The sequence below is a fragment of the Trachypithecus francoisi genome, unplaced genomic scaffold (assembly GCF_009764315.1).
Source record: "Trachypithecus francoisi isolate TF-2019V2 unplaced genomic scaffold, Tfra_2.0 Lachesis_group10, whole genome shotgun sequence".
Taxonomy (NCBI): Eukaryota; Metazoa; Chordata; class Mammalia; order Primates; family Cercopithecidae; genus Trachypithecus; species Trachypithecus francoisi.
Genome location: NW_022681455.1, coordinates 41,178,596 through 41,197,446, shown reverse-complemented (window position 1 = coordinate 41,197,446; position 18,851 = coordinate 41,178,596). Strand labels below are relative to the sequence as shown.

The 18,851-nt window shown below is 40.2% G+C and overlaps 1 protein-coding gene across 1 annotated transcript in view; it reads right to left on the bottom strand.

Annotated features, from left to right (window-relative positions):
* The window catches only part of LOC117087180 (adenylate cyclase type 10-like), a 45,379-nt gene extending 26,807 nt beyond the window's left edge, over nucleotides 1–18,572 (bottom strand). The window contains exons 1-13 of the mRNA XM_033217071.1: nucleotides 17,533–18,572; nucleotides 16,600–16,704; nucleotides 13,568–13,606; nucleotides 12,684–12,827; nucleotides 10,248–10,453; nucleotides 9,903–9,993; nucleotides 9,725–9,813; nucleotides 8,926–9,117; nucleotides 7,833–7,954; nucleotides 1,807–1,883; nucleotides 1,524–1,713; nucleotides 1,010–1,065; nucleotides 83–236 (exon numbers count right to left, since the gene is read on the bottom strand). Of these exons, the coding sequence (XP_033072962.1) occupies nucleotides 83–236; nucleotides 1,010–1,065; nucleotides 1,524–1,713; nucleotides 1,807–1,883; nucleotides 7,833–7,954; nucleotides 8,926–9,117; nucleotides 9,725–9,813; nucleotides 9,903–9,993; nucleotides 10,248–10,453; nucleotides 12,684–12,827; nucleotides 13,568–13,606; nucleotides 16,600–16,704; nucleotides 17,533–18,031 (1,964 nt within the window). The 5' untranslated portion in view covers nucleotides 18,032–18,572. The remainder of the gene's footprint in view (nucleotides 1–82; nucleotides 237–1,009; nucleotides 1,066–1,523; nucleotides 1,714–1,806; nucleotides 1,884–7,832; nucleotides 7,955–8,925; nucleotides 9,118–9,724; nucleotides 9,814–9,902; nucleotides 9,994–10,247; nucleotides 10,454–12,683; nucleotides 12,828–13,567; nucleotides 13,607–16,599; nucleotides 16,705–17,532) is intronic.
* Nucleotides 18,573–18,851: the final 279 nt, after the last annotated feature.

Below are 18,851 nucleotides of genomic sequence, written 5' to 3'. Positions count from 1 at the left end.
TCTAATGACACGAGAGTCTCACTAACAACGGAAAGAGGCCCCAAGAGAAGTAGGTTCTGACTAAGAAAACAGGAGTCTTTACCTATGCCCTTCCTTCTGTGTCAGGAAGTTTATTTCAGCCAACAGCTGGCTTTTTCCATAGCCTCTTCCACCTTCATACAGAACTGCTTGTCCCTTCTTCTGGTGCAAACACCTTTGCTGTGCCATTTGGAAGGCTTCCAATTCTTTCTCCCGGTCTGTAGAAAGACAGGGAGCACCTAACACTCCTGGATATCAATAATTAACATTATTGATTATTCCAGGATTTTTGGTAGATACTCTATTGATTTGAATCAATTTGCAAAGTTAACTCTCAGAACGGCTTTTTTTCTCCAGAATTCCTGGAAGAATCTCATTCATTGATGGGGCTTCATATCTCCTTCCAGAAAATCAATTCTGAGCTAATATATGCTGGTCTTGAGGGCTTATTCCAGAGCCTAAGTAGTAACATTCAGAAAAATTAGGCACCTTGTGGACACAGGTGTCTCTTAATTTTTTGTAAAAATTTTCTTAGTAACAATTTAGTCTTCAAAATCTGTCACTACTATGTAAAAATAATGGACTAAAAAGTATAGACTAAAATAAATATAAAGATAGGGGATATATAGTGTGGGTGACAACAGTCTTGGTGCTATTTTCATTATTCTAAGGATGATGAATTTTTCTCTAAAGATGATCCACAATAAGCGGGTCCAATCTTAATAACTAAACTCTAACTTACAAAGATTAAATATTACTAAATGTTAGTGTTTCTCAGGCAGTTATAGGACTTCACCTGAAATTTGAATACTTGACATGGAAAAGAAATAGTAAGTCCTCTTCAAAATGAATATAATTTCACTAAGAAGGTTGCTCTCTATTTTTAAATAAAGCTTAAAAGCATTTAGTTTTACACTGTTTTGTTTTTTAAATCACATTTAGCTGTCTATAGCTGAAACAAATATGATTTAAGTTACAAAAGAAAACATACCTAACAAAGGGCGATTTTTGTTTCTCTTGCTTGCCAAATGTCTTTTTCCAAACATTCTGAAAAAGAACAAAGTGAAATGTATCTGTTAAAAACAGATTAGGAACAGCTGTCTTCATAAACAAATACTTTCAGATAATTAAGGAAGTACAGAGTTCTGAACAAAAAGATTTTTAAAAACTAAAAATTTGGGGGGAGAGGGAGTAAAGAGGGAATATGATTGATTGTTCCAGGCTCAGGGAAGTAAATGAACGGTGAAGTATGCAAAGAAAAAAAGAACAAAGATCTGGGTTAGTGACCTATTGCTATTCTCTTCCTGTTGGAGAACAGGATATTCACTGAAGAACTAGCTAAGAGCTAAACATAAAAGCTAAATCTCTCAGACACTAAACCCTCCTTTTGTGTGTCTTATTTCAGCATGCCAGTACTAGCAGCATCTTTTTTTCCAATTTCATGTAATCAAAAACTTATTGTTCTGTAAGAGATCAGAATGAACCTATCACACAATGATACTCACATACATCTTCTGTGGCCAAGATATTCATATATCTTCCCTGGGTTGGAGATGTTTTTCATCATTTTCTCTGGGAGTTTCTTGAAGTTGTAAGCAGGTAGCATGGATCTTAGATATGTTATCTCATCACAGGACACCAAACCTGGATAAGCAGTTATCATTCTGGCCGCAAGACTCACTTTTGGACCAATAACTGTGTCAGAAAGACAGGTGGAGAATTTTTGGACCATGTCTTCCACCTTCCTCCCTTAACTCACAAAGATAACAGTCCAATGTCCTATTCTACCTGTATATTCGTGTCTTGCTACTGCTCCAACCACGCCACAGAATACTGGTCCATTGGTGATACTGATGGAAACAAGTCTAGGGATCAGAAAAGCAATAATGGATAAACATACAGTCAGAAGCCTCCAAGTCAGGCACTAGATCTGCCGCTCCCTAGATCCAGAAGTCTAGTTTTAGAGCTTAGAGCTTAGAATGGAAAATGCCAGAGGTTGCTGTCAGTCTATATAACATGAGGGGTACAAAGTACTGAATATTAGGGAGAGAACCAAAAGAAACAGAATGGTTCCCCTAATTCAGGAGTTTTAGTTTTAGTTGGGAGTTATAATTAGTAAAAGATTTTCTTTTTCTTTTTTTTTTTTTTTTTTTTTGAGACAGGGTCTTGCTCTATCACCTAGGCTGGAGTGCATTGGTGCAAACTCAGTTCACTGCAACCTCCGTATTCCTGGGCTCAAGTGATACTCCCACCTCAGCGTCCCAAGTAGCTGAGACTACAGGCACACACCTCCACATCCAATTAAATTTTTTTTTAATTTTTGGGAGAGATGGGGTTTCATTATGTCGTCCAGGCTGGTCTCAAACTACTGGGCTCAGGCTATACACCCGTCTTGGTCTCCCAAAGCACTGGGATTACAGGTGTGAGCCACCACACCTGGCCAGTAAAAGATTTTTTAAAATTTTACAACTGGGCCAGGCGCGGTGGCTCACGCCTGTAATCCCAGCACTTTGGGAGGCCGAGGCAGGTGGATCACAAGGTCAGGAGATCGAGACCATCCCGGCTAACACGGTGAAACCCCGTCTCTACTAAAAATACAAAAAATTAGCCGGGTGTGGTGGCAGATGCCTGTAGTCCCAGCTACTCAGGAGGCTGACGCAGGAGAATGGCATGAACCCAGGAGGCGGAGCTTGCAGTGAGTAGAGATCATGCCACTGCACTCCAGCCTGGGTGACAGAGCGAGACTCCATCTAAAAAAAAAAAAAAAAAATTTACATCTGTGGTAAGGCAAATATTTAAATACCATTTGAGAAAAAAAAATTGAAGGAGTTAACTTTCCCAGATTTATATAGCAAAAACCAACAGTAGAGTCAGAATGGGAATCCAGGCCTCTTGCCTCTTAGACTGATATTATTTCTACTATACCATATTGCCTCAGATAAAACCGAAAAATGAAAGTAGATCAAGAGGTATCAATACAGGGTTAATGGATCAAATAATGCTAGAATGTCATAGTTAAGGAGTAATCAGAATGTCAGGACTGCAGACAGAAGGCTTTCTGAAGTAAATTTACATTTAGAACAAAATTTTTTAAATAAGTAATATTTTAAAAATTCATTCATGCATACATACATTCATTTCATTCACTAAGCACTGAGAAGTGTGCAAAGTACTGAGTACTTGGCTGGATGTTTAAAATATCCTGCCCTAGAGAAGTTAAGTTTGGGGAGGAGGGTGGTAGGTTTGAGGGAGGTGAAGAGATACTTATATATTACCAAGACAAATACTCCATATTAGAGACTGACATTAGCAGAGCAAACAGAACAGATGCACTAATTCACACTGAAGAGCAGATACAGTATTCATAAAGGAGAGGACATTTGGTTGGACCTTGAAAGTTGAAGAAACTGATAAAGTGGGGGAATGGTACTATCTGGTGGGGAAAGGTAAAGGCTTTGAGATGCCTTGTGTGGTCATGCAAAACTAAGTACTTCAAGATGGCTACAGCACAGACGTGAACAGAGGTGTCTGGAGTAGAGGGAGGTAATGGGAGAAGTAGTCTTACCTCTCTAGGGACGGAAGAGTGTTAGATATATGAATTATTTTAAAAGAGGGCATATACTGTTCTAGGTGAGGCAAAAGCCCAAAGGTGGCAAGGAGCAATTCATACATAACAAAATAAGTAGATTTACTCACTGACATGAAAATTTCATGTGACAGGTAACAAGATATGCAGGTGAAGAAAGATATGCAATGAGGCATAGTCTCATATTAAATCTATAAACAATTTTCAGTGGTTCAGAGAGAACATGATAGTAGCAATCGTGTTAACACTATTATCTCCTAAGCAATCAAAATTATTTATCTTCCTCAAAAGACAGGATTAAGGGCTCTTGGCTGGGTGCTGTGGTTCATGCCTGTAATCCTAGCACTTTGGGAGGCCGAGGTGGGGGGATCACCTGAGGTCAGAAGTTTGAGAGTCCAGTCTGGCCAACATGGTGAAACCCCATCTATACTAAAAATATAAAAATTAGCGAGCATGGTGGTGTGTGCCTGTAATCCTAGTTGAGGGATTCTGAGGCAGGAGAATTGCTTGAACCCAGGAGGCAGAAGTTGCAGTGAGCCAAGATTGCGCCACTGCACTCTAGCCTGGGCAACAGAGTGAGACTCTGTCTCAAAAAAAAAAAAAAAAAGTCTCTTACCATTCATTTACTCAGCTCACTACCCCCAGGGTGAAAAAAAGAGACACTTAAGAAGACCATGCTGTCAGATCTGCTGCCATATGAAGAGCAAGACTGAAAATTTTTTAAATATTTCATGATGCTTCCTCTGCCTAAATACCCTTTCCCATCTTCTCCATTTGCTGAACTACTTTTCTTCTCAACCTGTCTCAAAAGTCATCTTTATAGTCAAGATTTCTTTGGTGCCTCTGGGGAGAATTAACCATTTCTTCCCATAGCACATTGTTGTAACTCCTATAGCATTTTATTTCTGTACTTCAATTTCGTTGTATTAAAGTTAGTTGTTTACTTAGCTGAACTGGTAAAATCTGACTTCTCTTTATGTCCATAGCACCTAGCACAGTGCCTGGCTCATAACTGTGTCCAAGGAATGCTTGTTGAACGAATGCATTTATGCATGCCAGAAATTCAGCTATTAACAAGTCAATCATGAACAAATAATACTTTTATCATTTAGTTATTTCTTATTTCTTTTTTCTTTCTATTATACTTTATTATTCCTCCTTGCTTTTCCCAGCAATCCATATTCCTTCTTTCCTTTAAAACCTTTCTGCATTGATAAAGAATATACTCTTTATTTGATACATGTAATTGTATATAAAGTATTTCTGGTACTGAAAAACCATAATAATGACATTCTGAGACTGCACTCCCTATGTATCAAAAATATCCTGAAGAAATACTCAGGGAATCATCTTTCCTCTAAATGAGCTAAAAGCTGAAGCTATTTCTCAGATTAGAAAGAGGAATTCAGAGGATGTCTCAAGGTGAACAGGGTCTTTGAAAAAGAAGACATGGAAAGTAGTTTTGAGTCTGAGAGCTGATGTGATGCAGAGAGAAATGAGCAATGGTATCTGCTACCGAGGCCATGTAGGTACCTCTGAATCTTCAGCATCTGCTCAGCATTTCCAAAATTATCTTCCTTAGAACATTAGTTCCTCTGGATGTTTATAGGTCTTTCTGGAGAAAAGTGTTTGATGACTAAGTAAATTTGGGAAATGCTGACTAAAACTAAATATAACACATTTCTTTCCCATAACACTACTCAGAACCTTTGGTATGTTAATGTTCATTGTGAACCTTGAAGAAGGAAATATAATTTGCGTCACTTCCCAGACATATTTGGTCATGAAAATCTTTTCTTTTTTCATGAGCATATTAAGGGATTAATAACATTCTAACAAACACACTTTGGGAGATACTGAATTGGTAATTATTTTCAAGGAAAAAATCACTGACCTTTAAACTTAGCTTTGAGGCTTTGACATCTGTTTGGCTTACCAGCATAACCTTTCTGGATCTTAGTTTCTTTAAAGAGGTCAAATTTTATGAACTCTAATACCCCATCTAGTTCTTAACATCTATTATATTCTAAACTAAATAAGATGGAAATGACCAAGTTACAGCCTAAGAGTGACAGAAGACATTCTTAAGGGCATTGTAAGACAGTCTCTAAAGGCCAAAGAAATGACTCTTTTAAGAGTAAGGGCCACGGGTGGGATCCTTGAAGGCCACAGGGCAATACAAACTTCAAGAACAGAACAGACTAGCACTGGAGGGGATGGCCCATGTGATGATTAATACTGAGTGTCAACTTGATTGAAGGATTGAAAGTATTAATCCTGCATGTTTCTGTGAGGGTGTTGCCAAAGGAGATTAACATTTGAGTCAGTGGGCTGGGGAAGGCAGATCCAGATTTAATCTGGTGGGCACAATCTAATCAGCTGCCAACGAATATAAAGCAGGCAGAAAAATGTGAAATGAGGGAGACAGGCCTAGCCTTCCAGCCTACATCTTTCTCCCATGCTGGATGCTTCCTGCCCTCAAACATCGACCTCCAGGTTCTTCAGTTTTGGCATTCGGACTGGCTCTCCTTGCTCCTCAGCTTACAGACAGCCTGTTGTGGGGCTTTGTGGTTGTGTAAGTTAATACTTAATAAACTCCCCTTTTTATATATATATATGTTCTATATAATATATAACATATATAATTATATGTAACTATATATATATATATTAGTTCTGTCCCTCTAAGAGAACCCTGACTAACACTGCCCAGCATATCCACACTAGAGATAAGACTGGGAGGTAGGATGTAGGAGTATCTGCAGATCCCACCAAACCTGAAATAAGTGTTAACAGTGTTAACATGTATTTGCCTTGGGCAAAGAGTCTGAGTATCTATTAAGCAACTGTAGCATCTTTCTTATTTCTAAAATAAGGCTTGGATCAGATAATCTCTAAATTCCTTTCCAATATTAACATTCTATGAGTGTGTATCTATAATTATATCACATTAATAGCATATGTGATTCTTTTGGGGAGCATTTGCATTTTATAAGAGGCAGCTGGGGGATAAGTAATGAAACAACACAGGATTTGAAGACTGAAGATCTGGGTTTCATTAAAAGCTCTGCTATACGCTAGTAACTTCTCTTCTGTGACCTTAATTTCCTTAATGTATAAAAGAGGGGCTGGGCATGGTGGCTCACACCTATAATCCCAGCACTTTGGGAGGCTGAGGTGGGAGGATCACTTGCGCTCAGGAGTTCGAAACCAGCCTGGGCAACATAGCAAGACCTTGTCTCTACTAAAAAAAAAAAAATAGCCCAGTGTGGGGCATGTGCCCGTAGTCTGAGCTACTTGGAAGGATGAGGTTGAGGATGCAGTGAGCCGTGATTGTTCCACAGAACTTTAGCCTGGGAAACAGAGCAAGACTCTGTCTCTAAAAAACAGCAAAAAATAAAGAGGGATACAAATTTTCACATTGGTAGCATATACTAAAGTATTCTATAAATGTTAAAGCACTATTTACATGTTTGATACAATTTTTATCCATTTTGAATTAAGTTATGGCAAGCAAACCAATCTGATTCAATGTTAACACTGGAAGTAACTATTTTAAAAATTCATTCATGTACACACTTTCTCCATAGCTTTCTATTTTAAAAAGTCAATCGAAAACTTCCAACCAACTTTATCATAATGCAACTAGTGGGAAAATAGATTTTTCTATACCTTCATCTGGGTTAGGTTTTGTGAAAGGTGGTTCGGTGAGGGGTGGATGTGGAAGAGGGAGATCAGTTCAGTGTAAGGGCCAGAAAAAGCAATAAGATCTGTGAAAGACCCAGAATGAAAGCCAAGAGAGCGCTAACCAGCTATGGTTCCTTTCTGTCTAGGTAATTTCTCCACAACTTCTCTCATACTCTCTCTTGTAGACAGGCAGCCTTTATTCTGTATCCACTCCACAGGGATGTTATTTGCATCATATTAATTTACACATTTGCTTGTTCCTTTGCAGTGTTCTCGAATCTTGGTATGTTTGTTCTGTTTCTCCCCTTTTCCTGACCTGCTGAATGGGAGTGTATCTTTAGTTCCCCTGGGTATTCAGTACAGAGTTCTGTATCTGGTGATTTCTTAATAGATCTTGTTTGCTCACTTTCCTTAGCATGTTCCCTTCACATTAGGCAAATTCTGGACTACTTGAATCCCTGCCACTTGTTACTGCCTCCTAACCTGCCTGAAGAGCCCCTGGGGCCTGAGAAGCTCCTCTCTGCCCCACCTTCCTCCTCACTTGGTCTTAGCAGGATTCTCCCAGCAGAAGCTAAAGATGCTGAAGGAGCTCTCCAGGGCATGTGCACACTCATCTGGCTTCTTATCACCAGGAAGGCCAAAAACACAGAGGAACATGCAGCCCTGGGATAGATGACAAACAAAGAAATGAGACACTTACCTGGGAAAGGAATATGGCTTGCCTAAACTAAACCAGCTCCCCTGAATGAACCCAGACCCTATCCTTGACCATTCTCCTGTTGGAAATATAGGATTCTACATGATTCATAAAATGGAAACTCTGGGCCACAGCAACATAGACTTTTTTTTTCTTTTTGAGATGGAGTCTCACTCTGTAGCCCAGGTTGGAGTGTAGTGGCGCGATCTCGGCTCACTGCAAGCTCCGTCTCCTGGGTTCATGCCATTCTCCTGCCTTAGTCTCCCAAGTAGTGGGGACTACAGGCACCCGCCACCACGCCTGGCTAATTTTTTTTGTATTTTTAGTAGAGACAGGGTTTCACCGTGTTAGCCAGGATGGTCTTGATCTGACCTCGTGATCTGCCTGCCGTGGCCTCCCAAAGTGCTGGGATTACAGGTGTGAGCCACCGCGCCTGGCCAGCAATGTAGACATTTAAAAAAATCTTGATTTAACTATTCAAAGAACTGAAATTTAAAACACAAGAAAAATTGCTATCAAGAACTTTTCAAAAATTTAATTTCTAGTATATACCTTGAGCTAAGTCTATCTGTCCACATTTTCATCACTTACAATGTCAAGTATTAAGATTCTGCTTTTTTTCAAGATCCTTAATTATCTGAGAAAGACCTGATTACATTTGCTTTACTAATAGAACCAGAAAAACATTCTTTATGCTTCACAAGGATTCTTCAACAAGAATTCAATAAAAAATGACATGGAGAGTAACCCTCAGCAACCCTGAAAATTAAACTAACAAGAACATCCCATTCCTTAATTAACATTAGTTGAAGTTTTAATGTAATATAGCTTGTTACAAAATAAGTAGCAGGGAATTTGACTTACACTTGTGTTATGTGGGAGATCATCACTCCTCACTCACCTTTAATGCTGATGGGTCAAGTTCCCTTGTACTTACTTTCTCAAACATAAAGATCCGACTCAGCTGGCCACCCCCTTTCTCAATGACTGTGGAGATGTATAAGGCAGACTCCTGGATAAGATGACACAAATGCAACATCCACGCTGTCTTGTGGAACTCTAGGCTGACCAAAACCAGAGTCACCGTACGGAATTCAGATACATACTCTACAGGCTGGCCTTCATCAATCTGTAAAGACACATTGAATTACCTACCTGTATTTTCAACTATCAGCATCATGTTCAGGCATTTTTAATTATGTATTTCATGGTATATATGAGAAAATAACTTAAGGGTTTCAGCAAAAACTTAAAAGAAAATTCAGTATAGAAGATATACAAACCAATGCACTTGGAATTAAAACTGACTAGGCAGAATTCACTGAAGAAATCTGTCAAGATTTACTCTCTAAGAGTTAATTTGACACATCCATTAGTCATTACACTCTTACTAAGGAATTCACATATATTCATATATATATACAATCAGTCAACTTTTATTTACCAAACATACACTCTACACCCTTCTTACAGTGTACTAAATTGTTGAAGAACAAACTAAAAAACAATATGGTTTCTACTTTCTAGGATTGAGAAATCTAGCTAAAGATTTAAGACATGTTCATCACCGTATTATGTTGGCACAGATGGGTAAATCTGCTGGAATTACAATAGGGTGCTGGAGATTAACTGGGTAATACAAAAAAGTTGTCACTTACAATTGTACACCTGTTTACATGCACGCGTGCACACACACACACACAGACTACACGAGGATTCAAGAACTAGGAAATAACCTTCTTCAAAAGGTTTTTCATTATGTGTTTCCGCAGCTTTTGGTCAAGTTCAGAGTGTGGATCCAATTCCAGTGCAGTTCTTAGAGTCTCTGAGAAAAGAAAAATAAAATGTCCCTGGCCATGTGGAAAATTAATGTTTAAAATTTGGGGCTTAGGTAGAAAGGACAAAGTAACTTACCAGCACTTGTACGGTAATGTGGTAGATAATCGAGGCACTTGTCAAAATGCTCATCAAAATCAAATGGGTCAATGATCCGCATATCTCTTAACTACGGAAAGGAAACTGCTTAATTCTGTGCCCCCACACAAGAAAGGCTGAGGATCACCCTTGTTTGCCTTTTATCTCCTCAGCCTCACTGTTCTACCTCATCTATCTTCATAGGAGAATATTCCCAGCCTCCCTCCTAAATTGAGTTCCAATGGTCGTTGGTTTGGCCAGGCAATATGTGAACACTATCAGAGCATTGCCCTGTGTAGTAGGAAGGCCTTTTCAGGATGTGAATAGATGAAGCTAGCCTCCTACCTTCACAGCTTCATCCTCCCTTATGATTTCCACTTCAAACATATACTGCTTGCAGAGCATCCAGCAGTTCCAGGATAGGACAATCTCATTTGCCTGAGCCAAATGCCGAGCTAACCGGACATCATCTACATCCCGCCCAATCACCAAGAGGTGTTGCTGCCGCTCATCTCCAACAATAACCTGGGAAATCGGACCTGCAGACAGACCTATCCAGAAAAAATGAGATAAATGGAGAATAGCCAAACTCAATTGGGAAACTATGCAACAGGAGGGGTCTGGAATCCCCACATGGCTCTATGCATCATGCCAATCTTGTTATTGCCCTCAGCTGCAGAAGTCTTAGGTGAGCTAACCTTTAAAAATAATACCTTACGGGACAAAAAACCAAACACTGCATATTCTCACTCATAGGTGGGAATGGAACAATGAGAACACTTGGACACAAGAAGGGGAACATTACACATTGGGGCCTGTTGTGGGGTGGGGGGAGGGAGAGGGATAGCATTATGAGATATACCTAATGTAAATGATGAGTTAATGGGTGCAGCACACCAACTTGGCACATGTATACATATGTAACAAACCTGCATGTTGTGCACATGTATCCTAGAACTTAAAGTATATATATATATAAAAAAAAAATGGAAAAACAAAAAACAAACAAAAAAATAACAATACCTTACGACCAGGCGCGGTGGCTCATGCCTGTAATCCCAGAACTTTGGGAGGCCGAGGCAGGCAGATGACCTGAGGTTGGGAGTTCGAGACCAGCCTGACCAACATGGTGAAACCCCGTCTCTACCAAAAATACAAAAAAAAATTAGCCAGGCATGGCGGTGCGCACCTATAATCCCAGTTACTCAGGAGGCTGAGGCAGAAAAATTGCTTGAACCCTGGAGGCAGAGGTTGCAGTGAGCTGAGATCGTGCCACTGCATGCCATTCTGGGTGACAGAGCGAGACTCCATCTCAAAAAAAAAAAAAAAAAAAAAAAATCTTCCCCCAGATTTCCTTCTCTTATATTATACACCTGGAGATGGACATTTTGTCTGTCTGGAGATGAAGGAGAGTAGTGGAAGAAGAATGTACAAAGGGGCACAAGGAGACTTTTTGAGTGATAAGTATGTTCACTATCTTTATTGTGGTGATGGTTTCAAAAGTGTATAAATATGCCAATGTATAGTATCAATTATACTTAATAAGACAAAAACCAAAAGAAACGAAAGATGGCAGGACAAAAGAGATGCCATATAAAACAGAATATAATTCTTTACCACTGCTCCTCAAAACATAAAAGAACAGCTGGAGTCAACTTTTGCCCTTAAAGAGGTTTCTGAACCCTTGTGAAGGAGCTTTGTGTATTGAACTTCCCCTCCAAGCCTGACTCTGCCGTTGGTGAAACTTTGGCCTCTGTATATAGCTTTTTAATTTTTATTATATTGTGTTATATTTTTGATTATGTCAAGCACTAACATAGTTCAAAAACTAAACTGTAAAGAATATATATTTTAAAATCTTGCTTCTACCTACATGCCCATCTTTATTATTTTCCTGATATTAGTAATTTTATTAGTTTCTTGTGTATTTTTCCAGTGTTTCTATTCTCCTCCTTACACAAATGGTAGCATACTAAATACGCTGTTTTGTATCTTACTTTTTTTCACTTAACTATATCTTGGAGATACTGCCATGTCAAGACATCTTATTTTTTTTAAAGTTGCAGATAATCTTATTGAGTATACATATTATTTACTTAACCAGTCTCCTATAAATAAGTTGTTTTCAATGTTTTAAAATTACAAATCATATTACAATCAATAACCTTGCACGCGCAACATTTCATATGTGTGCAGGTATACCTATAGGATAAATGTCCAGAAGGATTGTGAGGTTAAGGAATAAATGCACTTGTAAGAGTAAACAGTATAGATGGTATGTAAGTGAAAACAAGACTTTTTAATATATATTTTTATATGGTTTAGTTTTTCTTGACATAAAAAGTACAATAAAGACAATAAAAATAAATACAATAAAGATTGCCAAGTCACCCTGATACTATTGTTCACTCACAGTAAGAAAAAGCTCATTCCTCAGACTCACCAGAGTACATTGTCTAGCACCTGAAGTTTTGCCTGTCTATAGGTAAGACAGGTAGTCAGTGTACTTCCAATTGGCATTTTTCTTATTATGAATGTTGATCATCTTTTTACATGTTAAAAGACATGCATTTCCTTGTCTATATACAATTTACTCATGTCCTCTGCCCATTTTTCTCTTGAGTATTATTCTTGATTTCTAAGTGCTCTTTCCCTAGTAGAGCAACTCACCCTTTGTCTATATGAATTGCAAATATTTTTTTCCCAGTTTATCATTTATCTTGAGGTTTTTATAGTGGGTCCCCCCTCTCCCAACTGGATCACTCTTTTAGGAGGTACTACCTATCTTTAACTGCAGGTCCTGGCCTTCTCTGGTATGATAGATCCCAAATTTCTCCTGTATCTCCAGACTGCATTTTGCCACCAAGGTAATGATGTCACTCAGTTGATTTTGTTCTACTCTCCAGAGTGCCAGGAGCATGTTCCCTGCAGAGACACAGGATAGGCTGACGGGGATCAAATATCTAGTCTTACTTGGTCCAAGGCGAAGTCCCAGTAACGCCGAAGATCAACTTGACCCAGTGTGGATATTATGTAAGTTATCAGGCAAGGTTTCTTGGTTATATACATTATGCTAGGTTAAAATACTGCTTCAGATCCTCAAAATCATCCAGTACATAAAAACATAACTAGGTAGAAGTTTAAATGATCCTAAGGATATTTTTGGTAATCTTCCTTCCACCAGTATACTAACAGAGGAGGAGAGGTACTAGCAAAAGGTTCATAAAAAGTAGGTTCAAGTTCATATCTAATTTGATGGCTGGTTTTATTATGTTTAAATAAGAAGACAGGCCAACTCTGGGGCATACAGCTGTTAGTGATCTTGAGTTCTCCAGATAGGACATGCTTGACTCCTCCCCATCTCATGCTTAGCTTCTGCTATTAATGACCAAGTTTCTCATTAGTTTTCTCAAGAATGCTTTATTGGCACTTATTTTGCTGTCCTTCAATCTAAACAAAAATGCAAAGCATGTGAGAGTTTAATTTGAACAAAGCTTTTCCATTAGACTAGGAGATCCTTTGAGGCACAGACTATGTCTTCCTCATCTTTGTATCCAGTACCTATTAATCAAACAATGCTAAATAAACCAATATGCTGAATTCCACCTAAACATAGTCTTCCTCACTCACAGTCTTTTAAGTATTTAGAAAAACTGAAAAAATACCTGTGATATTTAGGATATCCCCTCCAAAACAGAGAACATCTGAAATCAAGTAAGAAAGAGAGAGGAAAATGAGTCAAAATCAGATATAAACCAGATCAGGGCAGAATCATATATGGTCAAAAGAATGGCCTACTGAGTTTATCCTCATGTTATTCTTGTCCATTTGCTCACTCCAAGACTCAGGTTCCTTCTTCCTTGTCATTTTCTCCCCAAATCTATCTGCACCTATATACATCTTTTCTAAAATGGAAGTATTCCTGCTCTCTTCAAAGCCACCCCATTTGTGATAGGAATCTTATCCCCTTTTACCTTCTCGAGAACTTCACACTGTTCCTAATCTCTCTACTGAAACATTCTCATCAATAGCAAAAAACAAAACCAAAACACACAAAAATAACCCACATATTCTTGGCTCTACCTTCTCTTCTGCCTATTAGCTCCATTTTTTTCTCCTGCTACATTCACAACAAACAAAACCCCCAAATCTCAAAAAAGTTGGCTACATATATTTTCCTCATCTCCCATTTATTCTTACTCTTAAGTGTTTTCTCTGCCATTCTTTTTCTCAGCTTACTCCAATCTGACTTCCATCTCCACTACTTCCAATTATCAAGGTCATCAACAGCATTAATCTTGCTAAATTCAATACTTCTCTGACCTCACTGTACTTGACAGCTGTCATTTTCAACCCAGCTAGCTGCAGCTTTCTTCTAGAGACACTAACTCTCCTTTGGCTTCAGGAACACCACAATATCCTACCTCACTGGCTGTTTGTAGTCTCTTTTTCAGGTTCTTTCTCCCTTATCATAATCCTTCCCTGGAGTTCCTCAAGCCTCAGCCAAAGGCTCTTTCTCTTTATTTACGCTCTTCCAACATGAACTCAATCGGTTCTTAAGTCCCACTTTATGCCATCAACTCACATTTTCATCTCTAACAGGGATCTCTTCTCTGAGCTCCAGGCTCAATCACAGGTGGATTCTCCAATTGAATGGACTCATTCTCCACTTGAAAGACTTACTGGCATCTCAAACTCAACATATTCAAAACAGAACTCTTGATTTTCTTTCTCAATGTTCAGTCTTTCCTGTCTTGGTAAATGACATGATCAATTCATTTATGAAAGCCAAAAAACTGAGTCCTTTTTCTCACCACTTCCCACTGAAATTTAATGTATTGGCAACTCCTGTCTGTTGAACCTGCAAAATATATTTCAGGTCAATCTACCCCACGCAGCTCCCCTGCCGTACCTCTACACCAACAATCTTCAGTCTTGACTGCACATTGGAATTGCCTATGAAACTTTAAAAGATCTTATTCCTGGGCCAACCTCAAGAAATTCTGATTTAAATGGCCTGGGGTGAAGCTTAGGCATTAAGAGTTTTAATTAGACAAGGTGGTACGGTACCTGTAGTCCCAGCTATTTGAGAGGCTGAGGCAGAAGAACCTTTTAAGCTCTAGAGTTCAAGACAAACTTGGCAACATACTGAGACCCCAGTCTCTTCCAAAAAAAAAAAAAAACAAAATATAGAAAAAAGAATAAAACAATCAAAAAGCTCCTCAGGCAACCACAGCTGAGGTTGAGAACCACTGCTCTAGACCAAATCTCCATCATCTTTCCAGGACAATTGTCTCTTCCAGCTTCTATTCTTAAATTCACTTTCCACCAGCATTCAATCTCCACACGGTAGCCAAAATCAGTTTTAAAGTGTTAATCAGATCATATTACTCCCCTGCTAGACCTTTCCAGTTTTCCTTTATACAGAAATATATAATTCCAACTCTTTACTATGGACTACAGAGCTTGATGATCTCATAGCTACTAACCCCCAACCTTGCCTCAAACCACTCTTCACCCTGCAAGCTACATTTTGGCCTGCACTGGCCTTCTGTTAGCTCCTAGAGCATGCCGAGCTTTCTCCTGTCTCAGGACCTTTGCACTTGGTATTCTGTCGGAAATGCTTTACCCCTAGTTCTTAACAAGCTGTTCCCTTCATCCTTCATGTGTCAGCTTAAATAATACCTCCTCAGAGGAGCCTTCTATGACCACTCTGTCTCATACACTCCCCATCCTAAAATTATTTTGTTTTTTTATACCACTATGTTTATTTCCTTAATAGAATATAGAAGCTACAATTATTGTTTACTTATTGTCTGTCCCACTAAAATGGAAACTAAATGAGGGTACTCTGTCTTACTTTGCCCTGTATTTCTAGTACTCAGCAGTTGCTGGTATTAGAGTACATACACGATAACAGAATTTTTATCTTCCCCTTCATCCAAACCTATGAGAAAAAGCAAACACCCTTCCATATGTATTCCTTAAGGATAACAGGTAAGTCAAATAATCAAATTCTTAACGGAGATGCCACAAAGTAATTATTCTGGTGAATCTCAGAATGATGGACAGAAACATATAGCGAGCTGTCAGTAAAGGATGAGAATGTTACCTAAGTACTAAAAGGTATAAGGTCAGAGTAATTTCTGTTGAGTAGGCCTAACCAAAAAGTTCAAGAGTGGGTTCTTGCCCCACCTGCACCTATTACAGTCCATGTCACAGAGTAGGTACTCAAAACATGGGTACTGCACAAATGAGTTTTTTTCCAGATAGTGGAAACTTGGCAAATATCTAAAAGCTTAATACATGGCAGAAAATAAGAAAACACCTATTCCTTCCTCACAGGATCAAAATATAATAATAGAATAAAAAGATGTTTTATAAATTTGGTTTAAATACACACTTGAGATACATTATTGTTAGAACACTTTATTTTGAAATAAAATACAAATGTGCAAAGTAAATTAGCTCCTCCTGCCCCACCTTTGAACAATGAGTCAATAGAATGTAAGACTGGGTAGAACGGCAGATAATAGGCAAAGGTCTAGCTTTTCAGTGGCAACTTGAAGAAACCAAAGATGAATGATGCTAAAGGAATGCCCCTTTAGTACCTGTTTTAAAGTACTTCTGACCACCTTCTTTTATAAACCCTCAGGAGCCCAGCACCACACCTTATTACCCTACAATGATCACTCACGCTCCACGATGTCACTAATGTAATAACTGAAGATGTGGGCCAGTTTGTCCATGTCACGTTCCGACTTGCAGGTCAGGCTGAACCTGTCCATTAAAGCTGTAAACCCTGACCAACAAAGCAGAAATTACCATGTTAACTCCAAATCCTAAACTTTTTGGCCCCTTTCTCCCCACACATCAGCCTGGTGTAAAGGAAGCAGATCTCTTCAAGCTGAGTAATTCCTTTATCCATTAACATGGTGTAACTTAGAAACTACTAAGGGCCAGGTTGGTTGCCGCTGCCACTGGAATCCAGAGGACCACCCTCTCTGCTTCTAGGAGCTGGAGACGGTGCCCTTTTCATCTGGAGCCAGCTCTTCCCCCCACCCTCTTAGGCAGCTGCCTGGCTATGGGAAACAACAGGATCCCTCCTCATGTCTGGCTAGAGAATCACTCACACGGTGAGGACACGCACCTGGTATTACCCATCTTCATATCCCTGACACAGAATAAGTATTTGTTAAACGAACGTCTCTAGGAGTGGCTGCTAGATAGCTACAGCCAGAACAATGGCTAGTACATACTTAACGACGCCAAGAATGAATTAATTGAAAGAATAAAATAACTGAAACAGAACGCTTAATAGAAAATGCTCGGGGTTGGGAGACACGGGTTCAAAGCCCGCTGCGTGGTCCTGTAAAAATCCTTTCCTCTGAGTTTCAATTTCATCATCTTTGAGGTGAGCTCAAGGGCTGAGCTGGTTCATCCCAAAAGATGTCTTCCCACGCTAAAACGAAGACTCTCAAAGTTTCCTGCGGAAGCCGCGGGACGAAGTTAAACTGTGCCTTAGCTCGCGGGAGGCTAGGTTTGTAACCGTCGCGGCCTCCAGGGGCTTAGACCCAACGGCCGCCTCTCCCGCAGGCCAGGAGGCTGAAGTGACGGCCATCGCCCTCACCCGTCACATGGACGCCTAGGAGGACTCCCTGGGCCGTGGTGAGCTCGGGTTCCGATCCCCCGGGCTTCCGAAAGACCAGTAGGTCGGGAAGCAGTGCCGCCAAGCGGGCCTCCACTGGCCACAGAGGCGGCTTCGCATCCCGCCTGCCAGTCACCATAGCTGCCCGCCCAGGTACCGGAAACAGGGTCCAGCTGCGTAGCAGCCAATCCGCATGGCAGGCTCTGTTGGGGGTCCTGCCGCCGACCAATCCGCGCGGGCTTCCTTGGGGCAACGCCAATCGGAAGCGGTTGCAGTCCCCGCCCCACCACCTTCCCACAACCTTCGCGGGGCGAGTTCCGCGGGGAGAAGGGGCTGGAGGTGCTGCAGTCCGCGCTTTCAAAGGAGCAAAGCTGTCTTTTCTACAGGAAACGGGGGCGGTGTAGACGCTCTTGCGGTAAAGCGGTTGATATAAATATCGAGATGTCTTTCCCCCATACCACAGAGTAGAATCTTGGGTCATCTCTGAATTTGGTAAGGACAGGTTCTACTGGCATAAATCTAAGCCAAACTCAAAAAGTTTGACTAAATCTATGGAATACTGTCAGTCCTTTTCCTTCATTGTTGTGGTGAGTTTCTCCTCTTATCTGCCAGGGCAGGTCTCCTGCTTTCATCATGAATGCTACCTGGGGCTGTTTGTCTCTCGTTTGTGACAATGGCATATCGGAGGCTTCTAGTCTTTATTGTTTAGATTCCCAGCGACCGCAAGGTAAAATAGTAACAAGGTGAGCATGCTGTAGATTTTTAACCATCAGAAAAGTACTTTTGTTTTGGTCTTCTGCCAAAACAAAATCTAACAAAATGTAAAAAGTACATCTTCACTACCTGTAATTCTACAATACTTAATCAAGGCTGTTTTTGTGATAAGGGCTAATTTTCATCACATTTTGATAAACACTTTCAGTAGTAGCATCAAATGTATGATCAGCCTGTAGGTGACAGAAAGTATCTCCTCAACAGGGTGGAAGGGCCAAAAGGGAAGAAATTAAGGGGAGATAAAGCTAAGAGGCAGGCCGGGCGCGGTGGCTCAAGCCTGTAATCCCAGCACTTTGGGAGGCCGAGACGGGCGGATCACGAGGTCAGGAGATCGAGACCATCCTGGCTAACACTGTGAAACCCCGTCTCTACTAAAAAATACAAAAAACTAGCCGGGCGACGTGGCGGGCGCCTATAGTCCCAGCTACTCGGGAGGCTGAGGCAGGAGAATGTCGTGAACCCGGAAGGCCGAGCTTGCAGTGAGCTGAGATCCGGCCACTGCACTCCAGCCCGGGCGACAGAGCGAG